Raw genomic sequence first — 19,528 nt, 5'->3', positions numbered from 1 at the left:
TGCCTCACCTTGAGCTTTGAGGAATGGAGCCAGCCATCTATAAACTGAGACCTCTGAAACTGTGAGACCCCAAATAAACTTTTCCTTCACTAATTGTTCTTTTCAGGTCTTTTAGTCATAGCAGTCAAAGAGCTGACTAAAACAGCCATATAAGCTTAAAATCTAGGATCACAGAAATCTAACCAAAGAATAAACACCTATTTAACAGAATGTCTTTGTCCATTTATGCTTCTATAACATACCATATACTACATAATTTATAAACATGACAAAAATTTGTTTCTCACAGTTCTGGAGGCTGGGAAATCTGAGATCATTATCAATAGGACTGTTCTCTATCTAGAAAGGACTGATATCTACATCCAAGATGGTACCTAGTTGCTGTGTCCTGCAGAGGGGAGGGACACCATTTCCTTATGTGGTGAAGGGTAGAAAGGCAAGAGGAACAAACAGGTCCTTTCATCAAGGCTTTTTATTTGGATGCGTGTTCACTTTCATGATTCCCTTATCTAAAGGTCCTGCTCTTACTACTTGTATTGGGGATTAACTTTCAACATGAAAGTTGAGTAGAACAAAAATATCCAAAGCATAGTAACATAACTGTATGGAATATTTCAAACAAAAGAGAGTGCTGGGTAATGAGCAGATATAAAGAAGTATTTTGAATGATCCTACCTCCAAGATGCTTATACTCTTCAGAAGCATGAAGAGATACAAATAACTGGTTTGAAGCAGTAAGTAGGATTCACAGCTATGATTTATTCAACATCTGTAATATGCCTCTTGCTATACTGGGGTGCTTAGTGTTAGTTAATTCATTTATTCCTCCTAGCGGTCATAAGGTAGGAGATATTATCTACTTTTATAGATGATAGAGCTGCACAAATCAAGTAGGTAGAACTTTCCAATGTTACTAAGGTAGTAAGGGCTAAGTTCAGGATTAAACTCAGCTCAAGAAGACTCTACTAGCAACTGATAGGGTGTTCAGGAAGGAAAACAACCCAAATGTTGAACAGGCCTCTAAATATCATTCTGCCTTGGCTCTTGGATGCAATTCTTCACTGTCTCTTGGTTCTCTAATGACTTCAAGCAGATTTTTTTTTTCCCTAGCTTTTCTAGTTCTCCATGAAGTGACTGGTATGATTTAATCTAGGCACTATTACTACTTACAAGTATGAAAGTGGGTTTTAGAGAAAATTCAGTAAGAGCAGTTTTAATGTATCAGGTGGAAATATCAAATATTAGATATATAGGTCCAGTGTAAGAAGAAAGGTTGGGATATATATATTTGAATATCATCATTTTGTTGGTAATATTTTAAGTCTTGGGAGTAAATGAAATTGGTGAATACAGAAGAATAGAAAATCCAGAACCAATTGTTGAAAAATTCCAAAATTTAGAGTTCTGGTGGAAGAGGTAATTGAGAGGAATAGTCAGGAAGGTGGGAGGAAAACAAATGTTTCACAAAAGCCCAGAAGAAAACACAAAAGGTGATTCAGGAGTGAGTGTTCAAATATACCAAATGCTACTCAGAGGATATAAGATGAGACAAAGAGGCTCGCTGATTTGAAAATATGTAGGTCAATAATGACCTCAATAATAACTTTTTAAACTTTGGGTGAGTAGTAGAGATAGTCTCCAGATTGGAGCAGATAGAAAAATGAATGAGGAACCTTCAGCCATGAATGAGGAGAAGCAAAGTCAAGGGAAGACATGGCTTGGCATCACTATAATAATAAAAATCTTTAAACAAATTAAAGTTCCTATTATGGGAGGTGGTCAAATAAATCAACAGAATGTCATGCAGCATTAAAACTGATCATCATAATTAATTTTTAATGACAAGAAATTTTCCTTAAAAAATAATATATAAATTGTACAGCTAGTAAATCTCAATTATGTAAATCATAAACCCGAAACTCAGGTGTAATACAAAACCACAAATCTAACTGAAAGTTAGTTCAAAAATTATCCTTTAATGTTAAGAGTAAACTGGTCTACACAGTAAATAAATGGACTGATAATAACAATAATAAAACTCCAACAGGTACATTTAAAATAATTATTTCTAAGAAGAATACATCACTACATTACCAATCTAGCAGGTTCCTATAGATCTAGTTGGAAATTAAATAAGAAGTAGAGGAAATTCATTGTCTCAACTGATGCAGATTTCATTGTTCATCCCTTTTATAAGTATTTGTAAAATGTTCCTAAGTAGCAAGAGGATAAAAATAAAATTCTGATCACATTATGAAAAAATTTTCTCCATCTTCTAACTTTAGTTAATATACCTTAAGACATTAATAATTGGTAGTCCTTTTGGGGAGGTCTTTTTTTTTTTGAATCAAGAAATTCATTTGAAAATAAATGCATAAGGAATCAGATCAATGAGCAGGCACACTCAGATTACCCTCAAATTGCTCTTCCTGTACATTCACACAATGCATGGGATGAGCACTATTTCTTTCACATATGTCAAAAAAAGGTATTTGGAAAAGAGGGAGAAGATTTTATTGGAAAGATTTTATTAAAAGTTGTTAAGATTTCTGAGTTGAGGTACATGACAAAAATACATCATTATGAAATCATGAAATGTTGAAACAGTACAACATTTAAAAATACTATAAAAATTATATTTTAAATAAATATATGTATACATTAAGTTAACCCTTAAATGGATTTAAAAACACTGGTATGTATATTTTTTATGTATGTAAAAATTACATAACTGTTGACTTTTTTAAAGGCCAGTCACCTATCAAACACTTAAGAAAGCAATACAAATTTAATTTCTAATTATATAAAAATGTTTTATTGTATCTATCAAAGCCTACCATAATCCATAGGGCACAAATATTGGCCAATTTCTAACTTTATGTTGACATAAAGATGCTGTTGTTAATGTTTTTCTAAACAATTAAATGATTAAGGGAATTCATTCTATGAAGCTTAACTTTTTAAAGGCATCCTTGGGGCAGGAAAAAGTCCACTAAAGTTACAAGAAGTTTACATTGTTACTTTTCTAGTAACACATCTGTTGATGATATTACATTTATAAGTCAAATGGGCTCTAATACAAATGTATACAGAGAGGTTTTGAAGAATAAATTGGATATCCCAGAGGAGGATCAGCCGCTTGAACTGTAAGGTTTCTTAGGAGTAGAGGATGTGCTTGTATACTATAACGCTCCTCATCATCGTTTGTGGCATAAAGCAATTCCCATGAAAGATTGGCCCACTGACCTCTAACAGCTTCTGCATTTAACTTCCCAACTTGTATCAACAATTCTTGAAGGGTAAGTACTCTCCCAGTATAAACTCCCTTTAAAATATAAAAGGGGAGGGAAAAGTGAAAAAGAAAAGAAACAGGGATTACATTCAGGACTTTTATATTTTACTTACAAAATTAGAGAAAATCTTGTTGCAGTTAGGCAAACTTTCTCCCAAGATTAAAAACAAACGGGTGTTTTAAAATGTACACACACAATTTGTTTATATTTAGAGTTAAGAATCACCTGTATTTTCTTTCTTAGCTCTTTAAGTAAGTATGAGAAGAAAATTTTCCTGATAGCTATTTCATTTAATCTCCAGAACAGCAAAATTTCAGCTACTTTTCTTTTCTGGTTTCAGGCCACATAACTTCAATAATACATACATCATATATACTCATCAGCGGGCAATAATGCAATAGGCTCCACATTAAAAACAGCTTCATTGAGATATAATTTATATTCTATATGATTTATTCATTTAACAACTATAATTCAATGGTTTTTAGTATGTTCACATATATGTGCAACAATCACCAGTTAACTTTAGAACAAAATGAAATCCCATATTGTTTAGCTCTTACTTTCTTGTCTCTTCATACCCCTTTGCCTTAAGCAATCATAATGTAATGAGTCACTGAAATATGTGACTTTTCATAACTTGCTTTTTACACTTAGCATATTTTTGAGGTTCATGTATGTTGTAGCATAAATCAGTACTTAATTCCTTTACATGGCTGAGTACTGTTTAATTATATGATTGTACCTTTTAGCAACTATAAATAATGCTGCTGTACATCTGTGTACAAGTTCTTAGGTTGATCTGTTTTTGTTTTTCTTAGGTATAAATTTAGGATTGCTAGTTCATACAGTAACTCTGCATAACCATTTGAGAAACTGCCAGTGTATTTTTCAAAGCAACTGTACCATTTTATATTCCAACAGCAATGTATGAAGTTTCCAATTTCTTCACAGTTCCTTGTCAGTAGTTGTTATTATCTTTTTGTTTCAGCCATCCTAGTGTATGTGAAATGAGGTTTTATTGTAGTTTTGATTTGCATTTCCCTGATGACTAATGATGTAAATGCTGTAGAACATTTTTTCATGTGTTTATTTGCTATGGCCATTTCTTTAAAGAAACGTTGCATAGCAACAAGTCCTTTTTCAGATATGTGTAATTATTTTTCCCATTCTGGGTTATCTTTTCACTTACTTGATGATGTCCATTGAAGCCTTATCTATTTTTATTTCTCATGCTTTCAATGTCACATCTAAGAATTCACTGTCAAGTTTGAGGTCGTGAAAATTTACTCCTATGTTTTCTCCTAAGATAAAAATGGTTTTAGCTCTACCACTTAGTTCTTTGATGTATTTTTTTTTTAATATGGTGTATAAAGTAAGATCTGGAGTGGGTTGAACAGCACCTTCAAAGAAAATATATTCCAGTCCTAGCCCACAGTACCCATGAATGTGAATTTATTTGCAATGGGTACTTTGCAGATATAATTTAAGGATCTTGGGATGAGAGCATCCTGCATTTAGGTGGGACCTTAAGTCAGTGAATGACTGGTGTCCTTATTAAAGAAGCAGAAGAATTGCCACAAGATGTAGGGAAGGAGGCCATGCAAAGATGGAGACAGATGGATGTTATACTAACACAAGCCAAAGAAACTAGGAACCACCAGAAGGAAGAGGTAAGGAAGGAATTCCTCTAGAGCCTTCAGAGGAAGCATGGCTACTGACACCTTGGTTTCAGACTTCTAGTTCAGAACTGTGAGAGACTAAGTTTGTTTTTCAGTCAGTCTTCAGTAATAATTTGTTCTAGCAGTCCTGGGAAACTAGTATTAACAACCCAATGCCACTCTTTTGAATGTGGCTAATTATCCCAGCACCAAGATGACCCCTTTTCCATTGAATGGAACATGACAATTTTTTTATTTATTTAGATCTTTAATTTCCTTTTCCAACAATGTTTTATAGTTTTCAGGGTATAAATCTTACCCATTAAATTTCTTTCTAAGGTGTACAACCAGAGATATAAAAAATTGTGCTCTACATGTCTAATATGAATTGTAATAAATTCCGCTGTCATATATAACAAATTAAAAAAAAGGAAAGTTTATTATCAAATTTGGTATGGATCTAGGGTTAAAATTAGAAAACATAAATATACATGATATGACAGAGACTAATAAATTGTTAGTTCTACAAATATATATGTTGTATACACTGGGATGCATGAATGAATCATGCATATGATATATTGTGATATGCATGCAAATTTAACATTGAAAAACTCACTTCTAACATTATACTTATTGGTTAAAAAAAAAAAAAAAAAAGGATGCTTCCCCCCTAAGATCAGGAAACAAGGATGTCCACTCTTGCAGCTTTTTGTTAAACCTTGTATTAAGGGTTCTAGCCAGATGTTATAGACAATCTTTACGTCCCCATCCTCCAAATTCATATGTTGAATACTCGAGTTATATTCCTAGCTCAAGTGATTTTATTATGAAAGATTATTGGATTTTGCTAAAATGATTTTTCTGTGTCTACACAGAAATTATGATTATGTGGTTTTTGTTTTTTATTCTATGTGTAGTATATTATGTTAATAGTTTTTTCTTAATATTAAATCAATCTTGCAACCTAGTTGATCATGGTATATAATTCTTTTATAGGATACTGGATTCAGTTTGCTAGTATTTTGTTGGTAATTTCTGCACCCATAGTGATGAGAGATTAGAGATGTGTAGTCTTTTTTCCTTATAATATCTTTGTCTAGTTTTTTTAATCAGGGTAATAGTAGCTTCATAGAATGAGTGGGAAAAATGCTCCCCTCCCTTGTTTTGGAGGCAACTGTGAAGAACTGGTATTAATAATCATTTAAAATGTTTGGTAGAATTAGACAATGAAGTCTTTTTGGGCCTTAGCTTCTTTCTGTGATTAGTTTTGATTAATTCAATCTCTTATTTATTTCCTCTTAATTTTTAGTAGTTTGTGTGAATTTTTTCACTTCATCTAAGATATATAATTTAATGGCAATAATAAGTCATAGTCATTTTTATATCTACTAGGTTAGTACTAATGTCCCCTCTTTTATTTCTTATTCTAGGAATTTCTATCTCTTTTGTTTTCTTAGATTTTTCAGTTTTGTTGATCTCTTTTAAGAATCGGTTGTTGATTGCACTGAAATGTTTATATGTTTTTCTCTTCTCTATTTCATCACTACTCCTCTAATCTTTATATTTTTTTTCTGTTTGCTTTTAATTTGCTCTTTTTTCCCCTCCAGTATGTTATAGGAGGTTGGGTTAATTTGAGATGCTGCTTCTTTTTTCCTGAAGTTCTGGCATGTGTGTCTTCATTTTCATTCATCTCAATGTATTTTCTAATTGCTCTTTGGATTTCTTCTTTGTGACTTAGGAGTGTGTTAATTTCTAAATATCTGTGCACTTTCTAAATTTCTTTTACTGATTTCTAATTTCATTTTATTGTGCTCAGAAGACATCTTTGGATTATAACAATCCTTTTAAATTTATTGAGCAGTTTTACATCCTAGTGTATGATTTATCCTGGACAACGTTCTACGTGCACTTGAAAAGAATACATATTCTGTTGTTGGGTGGAGTGCTCTATAGGTCTGTTAGGTATCACTGACTTACAGTGTTGTTCAAATCTTCTATTTCTTTATCTAATTCTATTCATGGTTAAAAGTAGGGTATTAAAATCTCTAAATATTATTGTTGATGCCTATTTCTCCATTTCTGTCAGATTTTCTTCATGTATTATACTGCTCTGTTGTTAGCTGCATATATGTTCATAATTGTTATCTTTCTGGCATAACGTTTTTAATAAATTTGGCAAGTGTTCAGCCATTATTTCTTTGGATAATTTCTTTTCCTTCTTTTGGTATGTTATGTGCATTTTGGTGCAACTTATGATGTTCCACATTTCTCTGAAGTTATCTTCCTTTTTAACATTCTTTGGATAGTACAACTATCAACCTAAAATCTTTAAGTTCATTAATTCTTTCTTCTGCCTGTTCGTATCTACCAGTGAGCCCTCTCTAGTAAATTTTTCTTTTCCTTTTTTAAAATTTTCTGTATCTACTGACATGCTGCATTTAATTTATAATTTTTTGTTGAAAACTGAATGGCTTAGATAACACTGTAGAAACTCTGTATGGTTCAAATATGAGATGTCTCCCCAAAACTTGTGTGTGAGATAATGTAAGAAAATTTAGAGGTGAAATGATGGGGTTATGGGAGTATGTTAACATCCTCACAACAGGAATTAACTGCATGGTAACTATAGGCAGGGAGGGCGTAGCTGGAGAAGGTGGGTCCCCAGGAGCATGTCTTTGGGATTTATATTTTGTCCTTATTGAGCAGAGTTCTCTCTCTGCTTCCTAGAGCCATGTCCCCAGCTGCTTTCCTCCATTGTACCCTTCCACCATGATATTCTGCCTCACCTCAGGCCCTGAGGAATGGAGTCAGCCATCTGTGGACTGAGACCCATGAAATTGTGAGGCCTGAAATAAACTTTTTTCCTATGACTATTCTTGTCAGGTCTTTTAGTCACAATGGCGAAAAGCTGACTTGAGTAACTGATACTCCTTACTCCCTACCCCAGAACTTGCTATTTTTATGTACTATTTTGTTTAATGAACGGCTATATTACTTTTGTGAGTAAATTCCTTCCCACCCCTTACTAACCCTACCATTTAACATCTCAGATATTGCTCCTCTGGTAGTGTATCCCTGTGAATGCTCACCATTACTTTGGAATGGCAATGGTTTGGGGAGAGCTATCTTCATTAAATAGTTATACCTAGCTGTTAAACTCCACTGATTGCGAGGTAGTTACTCTGTTTGCAACAACAACCTGGGACATAACTTGCTCCATGGACTGATCCATTAAATTTGGGTTCCTACAAAGGAAAAGTTTTTGATGTCAGTGTCTGACATTTGTTCTGATCCCAGGAGTGCTCTTCTTTACTTCTTTCCCTAGTTTTTAATCTAGCCAGTTTACAGTTTAGCTTTTATCTCTAATGAATATACCTTGTAATTGTTACAACCTCCATTGCTTCCGAGTGCATATTAGGTTTTAATGTGTTCACACTTGCAAATGAATCAGTTCTTTCAGGATGAATTTCAGAGTTCTAGGCTTTAATGATTTGCTTCTCCCCGAGGGAAAAAAAAATCTGTGGGGAAAGCAGAGTTCTGGACAAGAAGTGGAACAGTAACATGGTTCTGAGTGACACTTCTGCTTAAGGAGATAGACACTTGGTGGAGGGGAAACAGAAGCCCCAGTCTTTCCAGTTTGTTTTTTTTTTTTTTTAGTGAAGAACCTCTATCTTATGAGGAGGCAATGATCATCAGGGATCCAAAATTATCAGTGATAACATGACAAAGCTTCCTTTCCACAACTGGAGTTGGCCAGAAAGTAATTCTTACCTCAACTATAAATACATAGAGTCTGACCTCAGCAACAGATGGCTGGAGGAAACAGGATGAGAAATACTGAACTCCTGATTTTCCTGAGAAAACAATCCTCCAAGTGGGAGCAGAGGGGAGAGAGGGCCCTGTGCTCTTGGTTGTACCAGTTTAAATAGTTTCTGTATTGCTGAGAGGGAAGGCAGTCGCTGTTCAAATACTGGTATCTCACAGTTCTTAGTGAGTTTTAGTATTGTTTTCTGAATTGGTGTTCTTTTATTTGCTTTATGCCCTTAGAATTATTTCTCAGGCTTCAAATGAATTTTTTAAATAAAGTTTATTATTCATCAGTTTTACTGGGAAGAGAACTTAGAGAGTTCCTCACATGCTAAGGCAGGCTTGGAACCCACAATAGGTTCATAATACTGAATCTTTCGTATTGTGCACAATCAATGACATTTTAAATGCAGTACAGATATTAAATCTTTAAAAAAATCCCTATTTCGAGTATTTCTAAATTCTCACAGGTTAGATTTGCTTCAAATAAAGTATACATATCAGCAAAAGAAATAATTTTCCATTTATAAATTAATTTCTCTTCTAGGAGTCAAAACCAAAATGATAATTCTTACTCTTGAACTGGGTATAGGAATCTGATCTATTTTGTCAAATATGCTATACTTACTTATACTTGCTATCTCATATGTCACTACACATTTTTATTTGTCTCTGAAACAGCTATTCTAAGGTTGGACTACTGTGATCATTAAGTCACGATTAAAACTTGAAACTATGATTTTTGTGTGCGTGTATATATCAAAAGCTAGAATACAATTATTAGGTGAATATTTCATAACTGATTTAAGAACATTTTTAACCTTACCATATTAGGATCATATCCCAGAGCAAACAAGCATGGCTTTTCTTGTAAAATTGATTCCTTCCATTTTTCATCTGATATTAAACCAATGTACCAGTCACTTTCATATTCATGAAGGCAGCTGGCCAGCTCTTTAAAGTCTTCTATTGAGCCTAAACTTGCTTTATCAACCATTAGTTTCAGAGTATACCTAAAAAGAAGGGAGAATCAAACAGTTTTAGAATATTTTAAAATGAACCATAGAGAAAATGGATTTGTTCAATCAATATTTTTAAGACTCTGAACTGAAATTATCTATATTTCAGACAAAAAATTAAAGGAGAAATGATGCAGTTAAGGTGAAGAAATCCAATAAGTCATTTGAAAACTAGGTCCTTCACATTAAAAAAAAGCAAAGGAAGTAGAAATTAAAGTGTATTGTCAATATGATCACAATGCATACTAAGCATTTTTTTCATTTTTAAGAAATTGGCTTTAAAAAACATTAAAAATCAAGTAGTCTTCTAGGTGATTACAAACAAAATACCATTTTTCAGACAATGTCACACATTATAATCAAAATGAGTTACCTGAATGCTTTCAAAGTCAGTTGTAACAGTTCTGGTTTTTCTGTGAGCCAATCCAAGGCACCAGACCAGGGTAAAACACCATTGAAAACTCTTAATATATGACCAGGACTAGGAGTCACATTGTCTATTCCAATTAAACCAAAATAACAAGTCATTACTGTATGAACATAAAAGTCTTTTAAAACTTTATCCTTTGCAATTTCTTCCAGTAGAGTTGAGGCCTTTTCTTCTGAATAGAAACATTCCAACTGCCTTAAAACAAATTGGTACCAGTCTTCTGGAAATAATGAACTCAGCTCTTTCATTATGGCTTTAGGCATACAGTTAGACCTCCATTCTTCAGGTAAGCTCAGTAAATGAGAATGGGAACAACTGAAGTCCATAAGAGGGACATATGCATTGTCTTCTTGTTTTCCTTTGTCAACAGCAGGGAATCCCAACATAACGGCTTTGTAAAGACTGTTTTCAGGAACTATACCTGTAGAATGATCACCAACCCTCTGTGAGTCTACTGATCCTGGAATAGGCAAATTTGTTCCTGGAAAATCTTTCAACTGCTTTTTTCCCTCTTTCCCTTTTTTGATAGTTGGCTCATCATCAAAAAGATTATCATCAGACCAGTCATCAAAAGTTTTGGAATCTAAACTATCTGTGTCTTCTGGGGACTTTGAACGTGGGGAAGTATTCGAAGCTGGCAGGATCACTAGAGGTGTTTCCCTTTTACTTTCACTTTTATGAATATCCTCTTGCAAGGTGGGCCTTTTGGCACAGTACTGAATGAGTATCCACACAAGCACTTTAACAAGGTCACCTTTAAATTCTTTTAAGTTTTCATGGGAATCAATTATGCCAGATAGGACAATCCTGGTATCAGAATATAGTCTCACAGGCAAAACAGTACAGGGGGTCAAGACATTCCCAAAGTGTTCATTAAGGGAACATATTTTTGTGTATTCTTCTTGCTCAAAAGCACTATCAAAAACTTCATCAACTCTCTGGGCTTCAGCAGTATGACAGGATGTTTCTTGCAATTCTAACCCCTAAAGAGGAAATATAAAATACTTGAGTTTATGATCACTTATTACATAGAGAATAGCAACTAGTTTTGTAAATGCCTGTATATTCTCATCATAAAAATATGGAAAAAAGACAAAAAAGTTATTTAACTCAAGACCTATACCTTAATATAAACTGGATAGAGATAGTAAAAACAATGACACCATTATTTTAAAATAAATTATAGAACTCCACTAGAAATTAGATAAATAACTTTATTGAATACAAACATAATTTTAAAAGCCTATATACACTGTAAAAGGCAAGTTACACATTAAAAACTTAAATTAGAATGTTTTGTGGGGAAAAAAGTAAAACTAGAATTATAAAGTATATATAGTAGTTTTAATATATTTTCCACCAAACTTTATGAGTAAGAAAATTATTATACTAATATGCCACAACTTATGTAATTGTACTCTTGTTCCAGTTTTTAAAATGACAATAGGATAGTAACAACAGATTTATTTGATTATTGTCTATCCCCTCCAAATACAAGATGAACTCATAGCTTTGTTTTGGTTACAACTATATCCCCAGTGCCTAAACCCATTCACAGTGAGTATGCAACAAATAAAGACTTGGTGAATGAAAACTAAGAATATTTTCTTGGGCTGTGGCTCAGTGGTAGAGCACTTGCCTAGCATGTATGAGGCACTGGGTTCGATTCTCAGCACCACATATAAACAAATAAATAAATAAAGGTCTATCAATAACTAAAAAAAAAAAAAAGAATATGTTCTTACACAAATTTTAAACACATTTTGATTACTTCCTTAGAAGGAATGACTTAAAGAGGACATACCAGGTTGCTGTTTACTATTATCATTAGTAGTAGTGTTAATTTATATTCTCAAAACTACCAGTGCCTTCAGAACCCATTTTCAAATCATGGCTCTACTAGGTGCTGGCACACAACCAGTACCTACCATGTTTCTTTTCCTTCTTTTTCAAAGAAAAAGAATCCTAGTACATAGGTTTTTGAAGATTAATTAAGTTTTGTAAATGTGAAAGTATAATATAAGTGTTAGAAGATGGCATAGTCTAAGTCAGACTGGTTTAAAAAACAAACAAAAAACAACTGTCACTAAAAAGTATATTTTTAAAGCACAAAGACCAAAAGAAATGATCCATAATATCAGGTAATATTAAATCATAACATTTTAAAAATAAAACAATCAAAATGTCCTTGATAATTTATATGTTTTGTAATTTCCTTCTTAAAGTTGGACATGTAGATTAGAACACAGGTTCTCAAACGTTAGGTGAGTCAATCATATGGAGCACTCTTAAAAGACTGTGGGGGCTATGTTTGTGGTTCAGTGGTAGAGCTCTTGCCTAGAATGTGTGAGGCACTGGGTTTGATTCTCAGCACTGCAGATGAATAAATAGTAAAATAAAGGTTCATCAACAACAACAACAAAAAAGGACTGTTGGACTCAACCCCGAGTTTCTGATTTCATAGGCTCAGAGTGGGGTTTAAGAATTTCCATTTCTAATGCTACTAGTTTGGGGACTACAATTGAGAACATGGGTCTGAAGGGACAGCTTTTTGCTCACCAGAAATTTTACCTAATCTGTGCTAAGACAAAAAAGTTCACTAATTTTTGGGCTGGGATTGTGGTTTAGTGGAAGAGCACTTGCCTCGCACGTGTGAAGCAACTGTGTTGGATCCTCAGCACCACATAAAAACAAATAAATAAAATAAAGGTATTGTGTCCATCTACAACTAAAAGAAAAAATATTTTTTAAAAAATTTACTCATTCTCTCTTCATTTAACAAATATTTATTAAAGCCTATTCTGTGCCAGGCACTGTTCCAGGGGCTTAGGATATATTCCTGAGTAAGAGATCCTTGACCTGTAACATTCACATTTGAGAGTAAGGGCAATCAACAATAAAACTAATAAGTAAATGCATCAGCTTTTTAGAGAGTATAAGTACTAGAAAAATAAAGAAAAAGTAAAGCAAGCCAAGGGTTGGGGTTGCTGGCATAGGAGTGGGAATATAATTTAAATATGAAGGTTGCTGGGTGCTGTGGCACATGCCTGTAATCCCAGCAGCTTGGGAGGCTGAGGCAGGAGGCTCTCAAGTTCAAAGCCAGCCTCAGCAAAAGTGAGGTGATAAGCAAGTGAGTGAGACCCTGTCTCTAAATAAAATACAAAATATGGCTGGGGATGTGGCTCAGTGGTTAAGTGTCCCTGAGTTCAATCCCCAGTACTAAAAAAAAGAAAAAAAAAAAAGGCTGTAAGAGATTAAGATGACATCTGAGAATAGACATGGAGGTAGTGAGGGAATTAGCTATGTAATTATTTGGAGGAAGAGACTTCTAGGCAGAAGGAAGAGCCAGTGTACTGGAGTAAAGTGAGAGAATTAAAGTAGTAGATAATGACAAACAGGGACTAGGGACCCTATTTGGGGCCATGGCTTTTATTTTGAATGGAAGAAGAGATCTACTGAGGGCTTTGAGTGGAGAAATGACATAATCTGACTTAGGTTTAAAGATCCTTTTGGCTGACTAAACTGTAGGAGGCATACACAGAAGCAAGGAGAGCAATTAAGAGGCTATTGTAATCATCTGGGAAGGGATGAAGGCAGCCAGAAGTGTTGTGAAAAGTTTAAAGGTGGAGCAAACAGAACTTGTTAGAGTGAATGTGGGGTATGGAAGTGGAAAACATGACTCCATTACTTTTGGCTTGAGTAACTAGAAGGGTAAAGTTGTTACAAATGACTGCTAGGCTCTGGGACACTCTGATGTGAAGATGTCAAGGAAAAAAAGAAAGAACCATTAGAGGAGATTAACTGGGACTAACTTATGAAATAAAGAGTTAGAATGAAAAAAATGAAATTGGAGATATGATAATAAGCAAATCTAATATAGTATTTTGTTCTTAAAGTAAAGAGTGAAGAAGGCTATAGCAGGTAGACACAGGTCAGGAGATGGTTTTTATTAAGCTGAGAATGTTTACATCATATATGACTTAAAATTATTACTGAATCACATTTTTGAGATGACCAGTTAGATACCGATAAAAAAAGGTCAGGAAGAAAAGGAAGCAAGTATATTCTGCTTTCATGTTCTTTTCTAAAACCAACACCAGGTAGCTATCATTATGTGCTTATTAAAAGATGTCTAAAAAAATCACTAGGTGTTTTCACTGGTAATTAAAAGGACATTCTTTCAATTTGAGTTACTGTTTGATGTGTGAACAACAGGTAAAATTTTACACATGTACTATAAAAACTATTAGAGAAGTTTCAACAATGCACATTGACCTTAATGTTAATACAGCAGTAAGTATAGCCACGTTCTAGAATCATTATCCATATTAAACGATCCTGGAAACGGCCCAAATAATGAGACCCAGGTAAGAGGAGACCTAAAACAAATTAGAAAGAAAAAAGAAAAAAAAAGAATTTTTCAAGTTTGTTTCGTTTTGCCATATGAATCTTCAAAATTAATAACACACCTAGAATTGATTCAAAATTCTACCTTCTCATTAGGTCAAGAATAGAAATAATTATTCACTGTTTATCAGGAGTCACTGAGCTGAGCTCTTTGCAAATAGTTGGAAGAGACAATGTATACATGGTAATATATAAAAATTAAAGGATATATTTTTCAGAAAAACAACATATTAGAAACTATTGTACAAATATATAAAAGTCAATTTCACGTTGCTTTAAAAGATTTTGGACAATTTCGTTTATATGCATAAAATATGTAACAATGTTTATGATTTTATTTATATAAAAGTCAATTTACATACAGATATTTTTATTTTTGTTTTGTTTGCCATACTGGGAATTGAACCCAGGGTCTCACACATGCTAGGCAAGTGTTCTACCAATGAGCTACATACCCAGCCTAAAAATATTTTTAAAACTTAATTTTTCTTTCAACATCATATCTCTGAGATTTTCTCAGGTTAAATGCAAACAGCTCTCAAATTAATTCACTATAACTGCTATTAAGAGTTCAGCATATGAGCTGGGCATGGTGGCACACACCTGTAATCCCAGCAGCTTGGGAGGCTGAGGCAGAAAGAGCACAAGTTCAGAGCCAGCCTCAGCAAAAGTCAGGTACTAAGCAATTCAGTGAGACTCTGTCTCTAAATAAAATACAAAATAGGGCTGGGGATGTGGTTCATTGGTTGGGTCCTGGTACCCCCCCCCCCAAAAAAAAAAAAAAAAGCTCAGCATATGAATATAATTGAATTTGAGTAATCTTTTGCTTGTTGATTAACATTTCAGGTGTTTATAATTTTTCACAAGTAATGCCATGGAAATAAACTTTGTGCAAGTACTTGTACAACACATTGTACAGGACTGACTGCTATTCTTTGAAGGTCTGCTTACAGCTTGGGCCTTGGCTGGTATCTGGGAACCATTCTATCTGATAAGAGTTTCTTGTTGTGCCTAATTATGCAACAAGAAACTTTTTGTTTTCAAGAGTATTGATATCAGAACATACTAGGCAGAGAGGGACTAAACGACCAGCTAGTATTCACTCTTAATGGATCTAAGCTAGAGTATTTATTTGACATATACTCATCATAAATTCATGTAAATACTGAGAGGAAATGTGTTTCCACATTACAATATTGGGCCTGTAATCTGAATTTATTTAAGAAAAGTTTTTTAAAAAAATTATAAAATTACCTTAGTGAAAATTTACCTAAGAAATTTTGTCTTATAACCTTATATGCCTTCAAATAAGGAGCAAGATATATATTTCTTATTTCATATTTAGTCTCTCTGCCTGGGCTTTTTCTTCTTTTTTTATTTGTACTTTAAATTACCGAGGTTTTCTTAAGTACAACCCATTTACCTACCTAAACTTCCAGATGCCATTGCAGTCTGCAATGCGGCAGTCAAGCTGGGGACCATTTGGTAGTAGTACACTGTATCTGCACAAACACAGGCTGTGGTGCCTACTGCTCCTGGCCAAACCTGAATAGGTCGAGGGAACCCCACCAGGAACACAGGCAGGGTAAAGAGGGGGAGCAAGGGAGAAGAGAGTAGTGTAGAAATAACTATGATGACCATCACGAATGGAGAGAAGATAATATTGAGTATACATAAAATAGTAGTTGTTTTTCGACGTTGCTTCTTTTCTGTCCATGATGTCACAAGTACAGTTGTAGCGAACTGCAATTTAGAGACGAACTGAATCAGACGATCACGCATGACACCAACCTATAGAGACATAAAAAAGATTTTTATTTATTCTTGAAGACTTTTCATGAATTTTTAGAATCACATAAGGAAAACAACATAATAATTTTATTATTGTCCCAGTATTTTTGAGGAAGTAGTCCTTATATGTAATTCTTTGTTAAAATTTTCTTTTTAAAAAAAATATTTATTTTTTTAGTTGTAGTTGGATATAATATCTTTAATTAATTAATTTATTTTTATGTGGTGCTGAGGATTGAACCCAGGACCTCGACTGTGTTAGGTGAGCACTCTAGGGCTGAGCCACAACCCCAGCCCCTCTTTGTTATAATTTTTTATAAAATAAAAATGAACAAATGAGGTTACATTTTTAAGTTTGAGCTTTCTTTAAAAAAAAAGCCAGGGGCAGTGGTGCACACCTTTAATCCCCAAAACTTGGGACGCTGAGGCTGGAAGATTTCAAGTATGAGTCCAGCTTCAGCAAATTAGCGAGATCCTAAGCAACTTAGTGAGATCCTAAGCAACTTAGTGAGACCCTGTCTCAAAACTAAAAAATAAAAAGGCTGGGAGTGTAGCCCAGTGGTAAAGTATCCCTGAGTTCAATCTCCAATACCAAAAACAAAACAAAACAAAAAAAAGACTAAAAAAAATTGACATGATACTATCCATACTATAAAGTTGAACAACTATATGCCAACATATTAGATAACTAAGATGAAATTGGCTCAATAAGAAATTTAAAAAAATTGGAATAGATTGAAAACAAGTTAAAAAAAAAAAGGATTAAATTAGTGATTTAAAAACCATCCAGGTTGGGGATGTGGCTCAAGAGGAAGCACGCTTGCCTGGCATGAGCAGGGAGCTGGGTTCGATCCTTAGCACCACATTAAAATAAAATAAAATAAAAATAAAGATGTTGTGTTCACAGAAAACTAAAAAATAAATCAATCTCTCTCTCTCTTAAAAAAAAAAAAAATCCACGAAGAAAAGCTGAAGCTCAGAGGGCTTCAACAGTATAAAATATTACATACTATAATATATTTAAGATCTATAAAGAATACTACAAAATATATAGGAATAATCAGTATCAATACTTCATCAACTTTTCCAGAAAGATTCCATAGAAGAGTATGGAATCTTCTTAACTTATTTAATTGATATCTAAACTAGACAACATCATTACAAGGAAAGAGATCACACAGACCTATGTCGTAAGAATAGAAATGACAGACAAAATACTAGCAAGTTGAATTCTCCAACATATGGAATGGATTATACAGCATGACCAAGAAGCATTTATCTCAGGAATTTAAGACTGGTTTAACAACCAAAAATCAATCAATATACTATACCATGTTTATATATTAAATGACCAAACCACATGAGACATAGAGAAAACATCTGATAAAATCTAATATATCCTTCATGACAAAAAAATATTTAGCAATTGAAAGGAACTTCCTCAACCAGATAAAGAACAACTGTAAAAATCTTTAGTTATCATGTTTAATGGTAAATGATGATATCATATTTAATGGAGAAAGAAATGAAATGTGCACTCTCACTCTTTAAACTGGAGTCCTAGTTATTGCAAGTATGAAGAAATAAAAGGCATCCAGGTCAGAAAGAAAGAAGTAACACTATCTTTATTTGCAGATGACCTCATCTTATATGTGGAACATTCTAAGAATTCACTAAAATTTTATTAGAATAAAGGAGTTAAGTGAAATTTTAGGATAGAAGATTAACATAAAAAATCAATTTTGTATTCTATAGTCTAACAGTAAATAAGTAAAAAATGAAATTAAGACAATTCCATTTCTAATATCATCAAAAAGAATAAAACATTTAGGAATAAACTGAATAAAAGAAGTATTACCATTCGTATACTGAAAATCATAAAACATTATTAAAATAAATTTAAGTTCTAAATAAATGTATCTTCATCTCATAAAACATGAATATCTCATGTTCACGGGTTGAAGAATTAATATTTCTAAGATGGGAGTACTCCTCAAATTGATCTGGAGATTTAAGGCATTTCTTATCAAAGTTCCAAAAAAGTTTTTTTTTGCATAAACTGACAAAATGAAATTGATATTTATATGGCAATGTAACAGTCTCAGAATAATAAAGACAATCCTGAAAAAGAAAGACAAAATTGGTAGACTCCTACTTCCCAATTTAAAAACCTAATGTACTACCAAAGCTACTATAACAAAGACAGTGTGGTACTGGCATAAGGCTAGACATCTAGATGAATGGAGAGGAACTCAGAATATTCTAGAAATACATCCTAATTTGACTTTTGACAATAATGCCAAGAAAAGTCAGTGTGGCAGAACAGTCTTTTCAATAAATGGTGCTAGCACAAATGTACATCCATATGCCAAAGAATAAATATGGAGCTCTACTTCACATCATATGCAAAAAGTAACTTAAAACTAGATCACAGATCCTCATGTAAGAGTTAAAAACTATAAACACTTAGAAGAAAACAGTAAATCTTCATAACCTTGGAGTACATGGGAAAAATAAACTTCATTAAAATTAAAAACTTTAAGAAAAAATAAACAAACTTCCTTTAAAATTAAAAACTTGTGCTTCAAAGGAAATTATCAAGAAAATAACAAAAGCTACAGGAGAAAATTTTTGCATATTATATACCTTTCAAGGGACTTGTATCTAGAATACATGAAAAACTCTTATAATTCAACAATAAAAAGATAATCCAAATAAAAATTGACAAAGGATTTAGACAATTCTCCAAAAAACATGTACAAATGGCCAGTGAATACCTGAAAAGATGCATTTTTAGTGATCAGACAAATGCAAATCAAAATTACAATATGGTAGTTTGTACATATGCGTGTGGCTATAATGAAAAAGTTAGATAATAACAAGTGCTAGTAAGGCTATAGAGAAACTAGAATCCTCATACATTGCTAAAGGGAATGTAACATGGTATAACCACTTTGGAAATCATTTTGTAGTACCTTGAAGTGTTAAATTTGGAATTACTATATCATCAGAAATTCTAGTCTCAGATATACATAACCAAGTAAATAAAAATATACGTTCATACTAAAACATGTACAGAAATGTTTGTAGCAATATTAATAGTCAAGAGTGGAAACC

The 19,528-nt window shown here is 33.2% G+C and overlaps 1 protein-coding gene across 1 annotated transcript in view; it reads right to left on the bottom strand.

Moving 5' to 3' along the window:
* Positions 1-1,284: 1,284 nt before the first annotated feature.
* Positions 1,285-19,528, bottom strand: part of PCNX4 (pecanex 4) — a 33,172-nt gene continuing 14,928 nt past the window's right edge. Inside the window, exons 7-11 of the mRNA XM_081291278.1 lie at positions 16,048-16,411; positions 14,489-14,592; positions 10,157-11,196; positions 9,591-9,777; positions 1,285-3,325 (exon numbers count right to left, since the gene is read on the bottom strand). Coding sequence (XP_081147404.1) covers positions 3,074-3,325; positions 9,591-9,777; positions 10,157-11,196; positions 14,489-14,592; positions 16,048-16,411 — 1,947 coding nt within the window. The 3' untranslated portion in view covers positions 1,285-3,073. The remainder of the gene's footprint in view (positions 3,326-9,590; positions 9,778-10,156; positions 11,197-14,488; positions 14,593-16,047; positions 16,412-19,528) is intronic.

This window comes from Spermophilus citellus (genome assembly GCF_964194105.1).
Source record: "Spermophilus citellus genome assembly, chromosome: 4".
Classification (NCBI taxonomy): Eukaryota; Metazoa; Chordata; class Mammalia; order Rodentia; family Sciuridae; genus Spermophilus; species Spermophilus citellus.
Note: the sequence above shows the minus strand (reverse complement) of the source record. Positions and strands in the feature narration are given on the sequence as shown.